The following is a 14009-nucleotide window of genomic DNA, read 5'->3' as shown; positions in this document are numbered from 1 at the left end:
ATATCGAAAATTATAATATACGTTAATTTGAATGGATAAATAATTATTTAATTTTAAAACATTATATATATATATTAAAATTATTAATTTTTAATGGGAGAAACAAAAATCATACTATTATGATATTCCAGAGACTAAAATTGTTCAATTAAAAATTGAAGGACCAAAATCGCGCAATTGTAATTTTTTAAGGACTAAAATTATGCAATTAAAATCTTGGAGATCATAAAACTGCACAATTGTAATACTTGAGAGATAAAAAATGCAATTAAACCAATATTCTTGATTAATTTTATTAAAAAATATAATAATTTTGAAAAATATTTTTTATGGTAAAAATTTTAAAATTACTTATTTTTATAAAATATAATTATCTTATAAATAGAGTAATAATTTTTTCTTTTTCTCCTTCTGTTTGAAAAAATATTTAAATATCACTTTATAATTTTTTGCAACTTATTCAAGATTAAAAGAATAAAATGATAAAAATTAATAAGATAAACATAATAAAATAAAATATAAAAAAATATTAATATATTTATTTTATTAGATATAATAACATAATTAAAATATAATTAATAATATATATTTTATAAAATTATTAATATTTTATATATAAAAAAAATAAAATAAAACCAGAACGCCTCGTTCTGAAACCGGAACGGGTCGTTCTGGTTGCATTTTCGGTGTGTTAATTTTGCACCTGGAACGGGCCGTTCCGGATGCAAAATTAACGCACCAAAAGTGCACCCAGAACGGCCCGTTCCGATTTCAGAACGAGGCGTTCTGGGTCTAGGTGTTTTCAAACAATTCTCATCCACGTGACATCCACGTATGCATCTACATGGCGTCCACGTGGCCAAAAGTTAATACCGTTAAAGCAATTTGGACGGAAAGTCTCACATTGAAACTAATTAATTAATTTAGGACTAAATTGAAACCAATTAATTAGTTTGGGACCAAATTGAAACAAAAAATTAATGAGGGACTAAATTGAAACAAAAAAAGATTATAAGGACCGTTTTTAGCCTAGAAAATTTCATTAATGCTGAAGCCCAGTTATATTGACCCGCAGAGCCCAATGGGCTGGGGTTCCTAGCCCAATCTTGGGCCCATTAAAAGTTTGAAAGAATTGGGCCTTGATATGGTTGGGTGTTAATATACGAGTAGGGAATTTTGCGAGCAGTGAAAGGTGTTGTAGAGAGAGAATGTCGTCGACGGTGCTGGAAGTGACGCGCGCAGCACACGAGGAGGTGGAGCGGTTGGAGCGGCTGATAGTGAAGGAGCTCCAGAATGAACCGAACACCAACAAAGAGCGTTTGTATCAGAGTCACCGTGTGCGGAACATGATCGACACCATTTCCTCCACCACTGAAAAGCTTGTACGTTTGCTCATTAGGTTTTTCTTCGTCTTTTTCGTATTCACATCGTAGCCTAATACTCTGTTCTACGGTTCAGATTGAGATATATGAAGATAACGACAATGCGAGGAAGGACGAGATTGCTGCACTGGGAGGCCAAACCGCCACTGGAATTAACGTTTTCAGTGCTTTTTATGATAGACTCAAGGAGGTCAGCTTGTATTTTTCAATTTTTAGATGCACTGCAGTTTATTTTTATTATTTTTATAGAAGATTGATGTGGTGAAGCATCGAAATCGAAATTGTTGCGTTTAAATCGGTTCATGGTTGTAGTTGTATGTGGAATTGGAATGAGAATTAGAGATTTAGTCGCTTTTGATAGAAAATAAATAGCTGGATATATGAAGTTTGGTTCTCGCAGTTATTTTAATTTTGCTGCTGGTGTATGTGTAACGGATTGGTTATTTTGTGGCATTACAGATTCGAGAGTATCACAGGAAGCATCCAGTTGCACGCGTTGTTGACGCTAGTGACGATTTTGAAGCACTTCTCAAAGAGGAACCTCAAATTGAGTTTAGTGGAGAGGTCTCTTTTTCTCTCTCTAGCTTTCTTTCTCTGCGTTTGTGTGTAAATCAGCAATGCTCTGGTGAACTTGAAATTATAGAGAATGCTGTTTGCTAATGAAATTGGCTTAGCATTTATGACAGACAACTTATTTGGGTCTTCTACTATTTTAAAGAATAGCAATTACAATTTCTTAGGATATTTTGGTTTATGCAATGTATTTTATGTATGATTGAACAATTAAATCTTATGCGTTATTGGGAAATCTGGGAAGAGGTTTTATGAGGTTAATCATTTTCTGGAGACAATGAGTATATTGAGTATGCAAGACGAAATCTTAAGATATTCTATTGTCAGGAGAGGCTGTCACATTTTCAGTACTGATAATTTCTGCTCCTCAGCTTTTTCTGATAGCTGTTTATGTGAGAACTCTTTCAGGAAGCTCTTGGTCGATACTTAGACATGCATGAATTATACCATCAATATGTCAATTCTAAGTTTGGTGAGCCCATTGAGTATTCTGCATATCTTGATGTTTTCTCAGACACAGATAAGATTCCCCGCAAAATGAAAATGACCAGGTGAATTGAATTCTCTGTTAAACTAGTTACACGATCATTTGGCATTTATCTGCATCCTAGCTTTTTTTGAAGTTTGTATTTGTAAAGGTGTTTTTACTGTTAAATTTCTTCAGGCAGTACCGAGAATATATGATGAATCTTTTGGAGTATCTATTATACTTCTTCCAGCGGACAGAGCCCCTGCAAGATCTTGATCGAATTTTCTCAAAGGTGATTAATGTTGTCTGGCCACAGTTTTAAATTTGTTGCATTTTTATCTTAATTTTCACCATCAGTATGGATTTTTTTTTTCAGTTTTTTTTTTCAACCGTTGGCATTTTTAGCTTAATTTTTGACCTTGCTGTACAGATATGCCTTTTTTTTCCTATCGTAATTTTGAATATGTTGGATTAGATAAAACTGAATGAATCTTTGCTGTGAATGATTAGCATGAGTTTTTGCTTCTGAAAAATTTGTTTCAATGAATTCCAGTGATGTGTTTGAGCTGGCCCTGTCTTGTAAATATGCTTATAATTCTTGTGCCAATCTCTTCAAGTTTTTAACCCTTTAATTATCGCATTTTTCCTCTATGAAAAAGTAGTAATTGATTTTTTCTTGGGGGTGGGATAATTATAAAGACAAAGCTGTGGTAGGGCACCTGTTGTAAAAAAGATGGGAAGAAACTAGCCATATGTGGTGATATAACAGATGGCAAAAACTAGCCTTTGGTGGTTAGGGCACATGCGTGGACAAGACATGTAGAAACTCCACTAAGCATGGTAGATCAGATGGAGGGTAAGTGGGTAGGCCCGAGATAGAGGACACCATGAAAAATGTAGGTGAAACAGTTAAGAAGGCTATAGAGATCAATAGTTTGTCTATAGACATGATTTACAGCAAACATTGTCTTTGTTTGATTTTGTTGATCTCAAATTGACTAGATATAAGGTCATAATAGTGTATATAAATGTGGCGCAATTCTCACCTTACAAGTTAGTTTTGTAAGGTTGAGTTAAGTTTTTAACCCACTTTCTTAAGATGATATCAGAGCCTATCTTAGTGATTCCTATTTTTGTGCCTATCAGACCACCCGCTATTGGGCCGTTATTAGATCACCCACAGATGTCCAGTTCTGCAAACTTCACACTAAAGATGTCTAATCCTTGGTGTGAAGGATGTGTGTTGGAAATTACATATTGACTAAAGATAAGGTCATAATAGTGTATATAAATGGGGAGCAATCTTCACCTTACAAACCGGTTCTGTAAGGCTAAGTTTGGTCGTTGTTGTTGTACGTGCTTTACCTAGTGGAGAAAAGCTTGGTTGTTGTTGTTGTATTTATAAAGAAATTTTATGTAAAGTGATTTAATCTTGAGATTTTATAAGAAGCAGAAGCTATATTTTGTGGTTATTTAAATATTAGGTTCTTTTTATTTGAAAGTTAGTTGTAGTTACAGTTATTTTTCCTGAAGCTACTCAAAACTTCTTAAAATAATCAGAAATATTTCTTTCCCCCATCTGATTCTAATTATTTTCTAAGGCTTAAAACGAACACAAAAATGTAGAAGTGATTTTTCATGAAAAAAGCTAAAATAAATGGGCCCCTAATTTCCATCTCATTGACATGGGGATTTCTTGTGCATTATTTTTGTTTTTCTCTTTTTATGGGAGAGAGAATCTAATATAACTGTGGCAGGTAACAACTGAGTTTGAAGAAAATTGGGCTGCTGGTAAGATACAGGGATGGGAAAATGTCAATCAGGAGAATGGACATATACCTGCTCAGCATGCTGCAATTGATCTTGATTATTATAGTACAATTGAAGAGGTGATGGAAGTGGGTCCTGAAAGGTTAAAGGAGGTAAAATTGATGACTATGTATGAGAGTGTGTATGTGTGTGCGCAGACTTCATTAATATAGCTGGTCATGTGCAAAAATTCTCCATCACTTTCCGTAAACTTGATACATTGATTTTTGGTATTCATGAAGTACAAAGATAAAGTATTTTTTCTGGCCAGTGATGGATTTCAGTAAAACAGTTATTTTATTATGTTTTCTTTATCTGCTCGGCTTTTTGATGTGATAGGCACTGGCTGCATTGGGGCTTAAGACTGGTGGTACTGTTCAGCAACGTGCAGAGAGGCTGTTTCTCACTAAGGTAATTTATACTTTATACCCTTTTAAATAAGTAAGTACTGGGTTTCTCCTCCCCCCACTCTCATTTGTATTGTTTTTTCTGTGAAAGGAAATAGGGATGTAGTGATTTATCTTTGCTGTAGTTCCTCAAATTTCAAAATCGGTCTTGTCAGGGATGTTTAATGACTTTGTTTACTATTGCTGATACAATCCTGAATCCCCCACCAGCAATATAATCAATTATACAGTAATAAAGAGTGTAAATCACTGAATATTACTTAGATGAGAAATGTGTTTTAATAAAGAATAAATTCCTTCTGCCACATAGCACAGCTCCTATAGAGAGCTTCTGCTCTCGACCCATAACAGAAAATCATCCTTCACTGCTGGGCACTCCATCCTACTAATAACTGTAACCTCCCCTAACACGTGATTCCTCTCCCTTTTACCTTTTGTCTCTCTGCCAACTCAGCCACTGTCTCTTCTATTTCTCCTAGTATATACTTTCCAGATCTTGGGCCTATATGCCTTCTGTGGGTCCAATTGTTTTTTTTGGCTTCTTATCTCATCTTGGGTTCTATCTATCACTTGCCTTCCAACTTGGCTGTCACTAGTCCTAAGACTAGGGGCTTCTTGTATTGGATTCAAAATTATATACCTGCTCAAATCAACATTTCTACGCACTACTTTTAGTTGTTTTTACTCATAATTATCAATAGCGGTTGGAGCGGCTCAGTGCTGCTACATAAAGCTTGATGTGGAGTGTTTTAAAGGAGTACATGCTACTTTTAGTTGTTTTTACTCATAATTATCAATAGCAGCTGGAGCGGCTCAGTGCTGCTACATAAAGCTTGATGTGGAGTGTTTTAAAGGAGTACGTGCTACTTTTAGTTGTTTTTACTCATAATTATCAATAGCGGCTGGAGCGGCTCAGTGCTGCTACATAAAGCTTGATGTGGAGCGTTTTAAAGGAGCGGCTGCGAAAGCGATGGAGTGAGGAGGCGCCATCATGGGTTGGGGGCGGGTTTTCCCTTTTGACAGATCTCCTATAGATCTGTCTTCTTTTCCAGAAGATCTCCGCAGATCTGTCTTCTTCTCTGGTGGGTGCCGGATCTGTCTTCTCTGACATCAGCGACTGTCTTCTCCGGCAAATCATCTGCAGATCTGTCTTCTTCTAAGAGGGGAAGGAGGTGGCAGTGATTAGCTGATTGGTCTTAGGGTTAGAGGGTTGTAGTAAACTAATTAGGGTTGGAAAAGTTGAGCTAATGGGCCTAAATTTCTCTTTTGGTTTGGTTGATGGACCTAATTTAGGTTAAGTTTATTTTTACTTTATTTTTTTAGACACTAACTGCTCTTTGTTTTTAATTATTATAACTCAGATAATATTTTAAGTAATAAAAAATTTAATACAGGACTTTTAACATTTTTGTTTTCTTAATTTTCTATTTTTTATTTTGTTTAAGTACTATAAATTTTTATTTGTGAAAATAATTAATGTATAAATTGAGTTATTTTTCAATTTTTATATGTATACTAAATTATATATAATATAAATTATTTAATACATACATATATAAATAAATAAATTAGAATAGCGGTCATCTCGTTATCCACTAGCCCTCAATCCCACTTTTGGAGTTGGCCGTTCTGCTATCCGGGATTAATAACTATGTTTTTACAAACACTGGCCCATCACTCTGGTCTCTCACCAGCTATTACTGTCCATGGAAAACTAGCTAATGTGTTTGTAATTGTTGTTTGGCATAATCTGTAATTCTATGCTTTTCTTATTATATTTATTTAAAGTATGAAATTTAGAATTTGTTCAGCTTACCCATTATATCATACACTTTGAATACTGTGGAAGTGTAAATTCATTATCTGTTTCATAAGTGGCATTTCCATGTAGATCAAAATTAAATTGAAAGTGTTTGTGCAATATCATGTTTGACTTGAAGATGCATTGTGTGAACACCCAATTTGCTTACGATACCATGGTTCATTGAATTTTGTCTAAAGTAGCTTTGCTGCCAATAAGCTATATATGTATACTGAATCTGGCTTGACAGCTCGATATAACAAGTTTTCTCTGGTTGTGTTTTTTTTTCATTCAGCACACGCCTCTTGAAAAGTTGGACAGGAAGCATTTTGCTAAGGGGGCACGTGGTGTAGATAAAAATGGGGTTGCTTCAGTTCCACAAGATGGAAATTCTAAAGAAATTGCATTGATGGAGGCCAAAATGACAAAACTCTGTGATTTGTTAGAAGAGGTTAGTACATTATGCTTAACTTCCTTTAGTTTAGTTTTATTGCTGTCTTTGCAGCATTTTGGGCATGTATAATAATTGCCTGTATCAAAATATCTGTTTGGATGTATAATTTTTCTGATCCTTCTACAGACAATTGCTCGAACAAAAGATAATGTTGTAAAGAAGCAGGCCCTAACATACGAGGAAATTGAAGCAGAACGTGAGGAGGTGAGTCAAAGAAATTTAATATGATATTAGTTTCTCAAATTACAGTTTCGTTGATTTTTGGAAGAATGCATTGCAAAACCTAATTGTGGAAAGCCACCTTAATAGCAGCCTCTTTGGCGGTTGCTATAACCGCAACCTCAAGAGGGTGTGTTTAGTCTCACTTTGACTAGAGTAATAACCTAAATAGAGCTTATGATGCTTGGGCTCCGTGTTAGAAAAATATGTCTTTTGCCCCTTTTTTTTAATTGAACGTTGTGAACAAATTGAAATTTACTGTTTTTTTTTTGCAAGTTTCATGGTCCATATTAGCGAGAGATGTTTCAGGCTTTCTTCCGTACCCTATTTGCTTTGCATTTTCTCGTTTTTGGCCATTTACTTTTATTCCTTCTTTGCTCCCCAAAATGAGCTCATTTAATTGTGCATTATTTTTAATGACCCTTGACAGGAAGAGACACAAGAAGACACTGAAAGCGAAGACGAGGAGCAACAGATATATAATCCCCTAAAATTACCAATGGGATGGGATGGGAAGCCTATACCTTATTGGTTGTATAAGCTACATGGTCTGGGTCAGGTATGATTTATTTGCCATTAAAATTTTGGAAACTGAAAATCAATATTAGGGAAAAGCTTTTAAAAATTAAAATATGTTCCACTGCCTGTTGGTGCATCATGTTACTTTAGATAATTCTGTTAAAACTTTCAATAGATTAAAATGTTAAGGACTTGTTTAGACTTATAGTAGGATTCTTTATGGCTCACAATATTTTGACCATTAAATAATATAATGTGTTTCAGGAATTTAAGTGTGAAATATGTGGGAACTACAGTTATTGGGGGCGTCGGGCTTTTGAACGACATTTTAAAGAATGGCGCCATCAACATGGCATGCGGTGTCTTGGTATCCCAAATACTAAGAACTTCAATGAAATCACATCAATTGAGGTATTCATATATTTATTTGTTTGAACGACATTACTTTATAATGGTTGCAAGTTCCTGAAGTGTTTGTTTTATGTACCCTTTCGAAAAACACCTGAACACTTCAATTTTGAAATTGCATTTGCGGATGTGTGCTTTTCTAAAACATCTTCCGGCGGACATAATTGGCCAAATCTTATTCTAATGGACTTGTGCATTTTTAAATTTTTTAGAACATAAAAAATGTATTATACTAATGTTATTGCTAAATATTACGATTTTGATTCTTGTTATTTTATTTCTTATTAATTATGCTAATTTGATTATTTCATATCTTCTATGGTAATTTGGCTATGAAAAGTAGCTCGTGGTAATCAATACCCTAGTTAGAATATATACTCGCTGGCACTCTAGGTGACTTGATAGAAGCTCAAAAACGAATAGTTAAAACACCCATGAAATCAGAATACTTCACATCTCATTGACTAGGATACATGTGTGGGACTCTTCAGTCCTTTTCAATCAATTTCTGACGAAAATCTATGGGCTTTTCCCCTTAACCTCTGAATCTATAGTATCTTACATGATATGATACTCTGTTGCAGGAAGCCAAGGATCTTTGGAAGAAGATACAGCAAAGACAAGGAGTAAACAAGTGGCGGCCAGATCTAGAGGAAGAGTACGAAGACAAAGAAGGCAACATCTATAATAAGAAGACATACGCCGACTTACAGCGCCAAGGACTGATATGAGAAAACACAATTTTTAAGATGCCTCTTTTCTCTTCACCTGGGCGTGAAGTGGAAGCAATTTGTTTTCTACACGGTCAATGTGGGGAATTATTGTATTTATAAGCAATATTGTGTACTACTAGGGAGAAGAGTGGGGATAATAGGACAAGGAGGCATTTTTTGTAGCTTGTATTGCACTTTATTGAGGAATTCTGAATTTATGATTGATACTCTAACCAGACAGAAGAAACAAATATTGTGATTGATGTTGTTTAGTACTATAGGATTTTGGGTGTTAATAACCAACTAATGTGTCTTTAATAGAAGATTAAGATCTTGGCTGCTGGTAATCGTAGGATTTTGCTGTTAATCGTAGCGTGTAGTCTGGCTAGGATAAACAGCCGCACATATCTGTATTCTAGTCTCTAGTTGAATAAAATTACCCATTATTATCCACGGCATTTAATTGAGCCCTCAAATTTATGAATTGTATTTCCCATCCGTCATACCTCTACAAGGCAAGTTGTAAGAAGCTTTACCTTGGGGAGTCTAAAGAAAACATTAGATTTTTAGTTTTGAGCTGTAATAGTATTTTGAATTATGGATAAAGCATTATGAAATATCTGTAGCTAGTATTTTAATTTTTTTTTTTTTTTTTATCTATATGGAAATTGATCTTGATATAAAAGGGATGGCAGTATTTATGCATCTTATTCAACCGAGGTAGACCCGATTGATTTATAATAAGTATTTTATTTTAATTTGTTTATTATACATGATCATTTATTTTATATCATTTAAGATTTCATATTAAATAACTTTTAAATATAAACTATATCTTAAATTTATAACACAATCTATATTATCATATATAAGGCTATTATTTTAACAATTAGTATTTAAAGTGACAAATGAAAACTCCTAAACATGTCTTGTGCAAGATAATACTGGTCATGAAAAAAAAAAAGGAGGGGAGGGAGGTTGAGGTAATGATATTAATAAGGAAGTAAAAGTTACATAAATTTTTGGCTTATGGATATTTTATTCGGTGCCCTTGAACATAATTTTTTAGTAAGATAAGTTCAGATTAACTATCTCAATCTGAAGAAACTTGTAGTTAACGTTCTATGTTTGGTGTGATATGAAAATGATTTCTCATCACTTTCATGAGGAAAATAAATCCCATCAAAGATAAAAGAACTTGACCTGTTGGAACATTAGGGTTAGATACCGATCATGTTTTCTAATCTGCATTGAGTTACGTTGTGCTTTTCTCAAAGCACAAAAACTAGAAAATGAGTAAGACTTGGAACTTTGGTTGAGGATATGTCAGAATTCATAGGTATGACCAAGCATTGTATACTCGTGTTCATACTCGTGGTCGTAACTTTAATCTTTGTACTTGCTACAAAATTATTTTAATTGTGACATTTTTTCCTATATACGATAATACCACAATGTTTTGAAAATTAGTAAGTAAAATTTGCGAAAAAAAAATCTTTAGAACCATATTTTTTTTACACAAAACCAAAATGAATATTTTAATAAAGAACCAAAATGATTCTAAAAAAATAAAAACAAAAATTTAAAAGTATAATTTAACATTTTTTTATAACCTATTATCTTTAACAATATACTCATTTCATCTACAATTGATTTTTTTAATTCTAATTATATTAACTATTTCCTTAAAAGAAATTATCAATCAATCCCTATATAAAACACTAATTGCTATATTTTGTGAGAATGTTTTTAGAAATTTTTAAGTTTTTAATAATTTTTTTAAATTCATATCTAATTTAATTTTTACTTATCATAATTATTTATAAATTAAATTTTAATATTTAAAAATAAATTATCAACTCTTACATATAAAATACAAATTATTATTTTATGTGATTATTTTTAGGAGTTTTCTTTTTTAGCGACAAGTTTTTAAAGAGTTTTTTAACTTTATATCTAATTCGATTTTTGTTTATCATAATTATTTATAAATTAAATTTTAATATTTTAAAATAAATTATCAATAAATAAAAATAATTTTGTGGTATGATAAAATTTATTTATCATAAATATAAAATATAATTTATATTTAAGAATATTTATTTATTTAAATATATATTTATATACATAATTTATTTTAAAGTTTAATTATATATAATAAACATTTGCCATGTATATTGCATAGGATAAAATACTAGAGATAATATTTCTTATATCTCTACAAGTATTAAAATAATTCTATTGAACGAAAGTGTTTTTGGATTTTTTTTTGTCTTAACAAAATCTTTAAGAATTTTCTTAATTTTAATTTATATTCTCAGTTTAGTTTCTAATTTCTTTTAAAAAAATATCAATAGTTAAAATAATTTTATATCATAATAAAAATTATTTATTATAAAATTTGAATATAATTTATGTAGTAAAATTATATAATTTTATATGAAAAGGTACTTATTTATTATTTTTATTGTATAAAATAAAATTTTATCATGGGCATTACATGTGTAAAAATGTAAAAAAGTGAAAGAAAAGAAAAGTGTATGGTGAAAAAAAAAAACCAGCTAAATAGAGGAGATTTTCATTAAAGAAGGAAGAAAATAGTTTATGCAAGGCACTTGAAATATAATGACAAATTTAAATATTTTACTTTTTATTATATAAATATATTACATGTGTAAAAATGTAGAAAAGTCAAAGAAAAGAAAAGCGTATGGTGCGGGAAAAAAAATAAAATAAAAAAAAACCTCCTAAAAAGAGCAGATTTTCATGAAAGAAGGAAGAAAAAAGTTTATGCAGAGCATGTGAGACCCGTGAACCCCTTACTCATTTTCTTCTTCTCAACTCACTCTCACTCTCACCCTCTCCTTTTTCTTGTTGTTGGTTTTCTTCTTTGGGGTGACCTTGGACTGAAGGTGTTGACCAAGCTTAGGCAGAGCTAGCTGAAGATTGTCTCCCTTCTCCGTTCGTTTTCAAGTTTCCTCTTCTTCTCCGATCTCCGTGGTCCCAAAGCTCGGATTTTCGCATCAAGGTAAGGGAAGCTAGTAATTTTCTTTCTTTTGTCGCTGTTTTTGGCTGTGGATGAGTTCTAGAAACTCATTAGATGCTTATGGATGGTTGATTCGTGGCTGTGTTGAATGAGAACCTGTTTTTGGGGGTTTCAGGATTTTTGAGAAAATTTGGGGAAATCCGTGATTTGTTGTTGCATGTTGAAAAAGGTAGTATTTTTGGGTTCTTGGATGGAAATGTGATGCTTTGGACCGATTGCATGTGCCTGGGAAGTTGATTTTGCAGGTTTTTGGGTGAAATTTTCGAACTGGGGAGAGTTGCTGTTTGAATTCGCGCTGAGCGCAGTTCTTCGCGCTGAGCGCGACTTGAAATGGGGACTCACTGGGTGAATCCCGCTGAGCGCGGGGAGAACCGCGCTGGGCGCAATAGACCTCTGTAGGTCTCTGGTTGAGACGAGCTGAGCGCGAACTTGAACGCGCTGAGCGCGCATTTGAAGTTCCGAAATTGACTTCATAGTCTTCATGAAAGTTGTAGTCTTGGATGTTAGATTTCCAATGGCGCTGGAATCACCCAAAAAGGAGTTTTATAACTCCAGTTATGGCTGTTTTAGTGAAGAGAGGTCAAGCTGCCAGCATTACGTATAGCTGTTGCGGTTTTTAGAATTTTTAACAAGGTAGATGAAAGAATTAGGACTTGGTGTCTTCATGAGAGTTGTAGGAAATTTGATTATCTTTCATATGAGATAAGGATGAGCATGGTAGGAGTAGTATAACTCATGATGTGTTATTTTCTGTGAAGGTTGCCATTTTCCATTTAGTGATTTGGTTAAGTTTAAAGTTGTTTTAGGTGCTTAGGTTGATTGGTGTTGTTTGGGTGGGTAATTTGACAAGATAGATGAGTTGTAAATAAGAGGATTGGGTCGGAGTATGTGTTGAACATGTCGTACGTTGTGAAATTGTTGATCATGCTATTTTATGTTGTTGATGATGAAATGCCACGCTGTAATGGATATATATGTATATGCTGATATTGATACGTTGCGCTGAGCGCGGCCCTTGTCGCGCTGGGCGTGAGACTCCTTGGGAGTCCCTGCCCTGTGGGCGCTGGGCGCAATTTGAATTGCGCTGGGCGCGAGACCAAGGGGAGGTCTCTGCTTTCCCCGCGCTGGGCGCGGGTATGGGCACGCCGGGCGCGCGAGACTCCTGGGAGTCTCTGCCTGGCATGCGCTGGGCGCGTGTGAGCCTTGGGCTCTCTGGCTAAGTCCCGCCAGGCGCAGGCATACCTGCGCTGGGCGCGCTAGCCCCTGGTGCTCTCTGGTTGTACCGCGCTGGGCGCGACCATGAGTGCGCCGGGCGCGGAGATGAGAAATTTATATATGTTAGTTAATGTTGTTTTATGCTTAGTTGAGTTGTAGACGAATATAATGTGATGACTAACAGTTGAGTTGTGTAGAAAGTTGATGTTGAGTTGTCCAGTTGTGTTGTGTTGCAAGTTGATATGTTGAGTTGCAAAAGTTGTGTTGTGTTGAATGCTGATATGAATTGTTGTAGGCCATAATGGCTGAGTTGTTGTAGGCCGAAAGGCTGAGTTGCTGTAGGCCATAATGGCTGAGTTGTTGTAGGCCATAATGGCTGAGTTGTTGTAGGCCATAATGGCTGAGTTGCGGTAGGAGATCTCCGAGTTGATATGCGTGACGACGCATTGTGTGCTGATTTCTGATTATGCTGTAAGATCGATGAGTTGTATGCTGAAGATGTGTGCTGTTATGGCTAAATGATGTGGTGCAGATTCTAACCGCTAAGGCGGTGCTGTTGTTGTCGCTTTGCGGTGCCGTTATAGCCACCCAAGTGGTGCTGTTGTTGCTGCTAAGCAGTGCTGATATTGCCGCATTGCGGTACTGATATTGTTGAGTGGTATAAGCTGTATAAGTATGTTGATAATTGTATCTGTTGTTTATTTATGTTGATATATATATATATTTGTATGTTGAATTTTTAATTACACTAGCTTACCCTTTTGTTGTCTCCATGATATTGGACTGCGATGATCATACTATGTATGGGAGCAGAGCAGGGATAGGTGGGCGTCTAAGGATGAGTCTTCGGTGGACCAGTAGAGCTGATCGTTTTTGTGACTATTATGTTATGTAGCTACTTGGGATAGTAGCATTGATTGGACTTTGTGTTGTACACTCTAACTCTAGTCGGATAGAGACTTTGTATATATTTATATTCTAGATCCTATATTTA

The 14009-nt window shown here is 34.3% G+C and overlaps 1 protein-coding gene across 1 annotated transcript; it reads left to right on the top strand.

Moving 5' to 3' along the window:
- The first annotated feature begins 1174 nt into the window (after positions 1-1174).
- ATO (splicing factor-like protein) lies at positions 1175-9077 on the top strand. Its single transcript, XM_020357435.3, has 12 exons — positions 1175-1382; positions 1459-1572; positions 1842-1946; positions 2364-2506; positions 2620-2716; positions 4182-4346; positions 4573-4644; positions 6737-6892; positions 7022-7099; positions 7545-7673; positions 7898-8044; positions 8626-9077. Exons 1-12 carry the CDS (start codon positions 1209-1211, stop codon positions 8770-8772), a joined length of 1527 nt encoding a protein of 508 aa, XP_020213024.1. The 5' UTR covers positions 1175-1208; the 3' UTR covers positions 8773-9077.
- Positions 9078-14009: the final 4932 nt, after the last annotated feature.

The sequence above is a fragment of the Cajanus cajan genome, chromosome 6 (assembly GCF_000230855.2).
Source record: "Cajanus cajan strain Asha chromosome 6, NIPB_CcT2T_4, whole genome shotgun sequence".
NCBI lineage: Eukaryota > Viridiplantae > Streptophyta > Magnoliopsida > Fabales > Fabaceae > Cajanus > Cajanus cajan.
The sequence above is the reverse complement of the archived record's forward strand: the minus strand, read 5'-3'. Positions and strand labels throughout refer to the sequence as shown.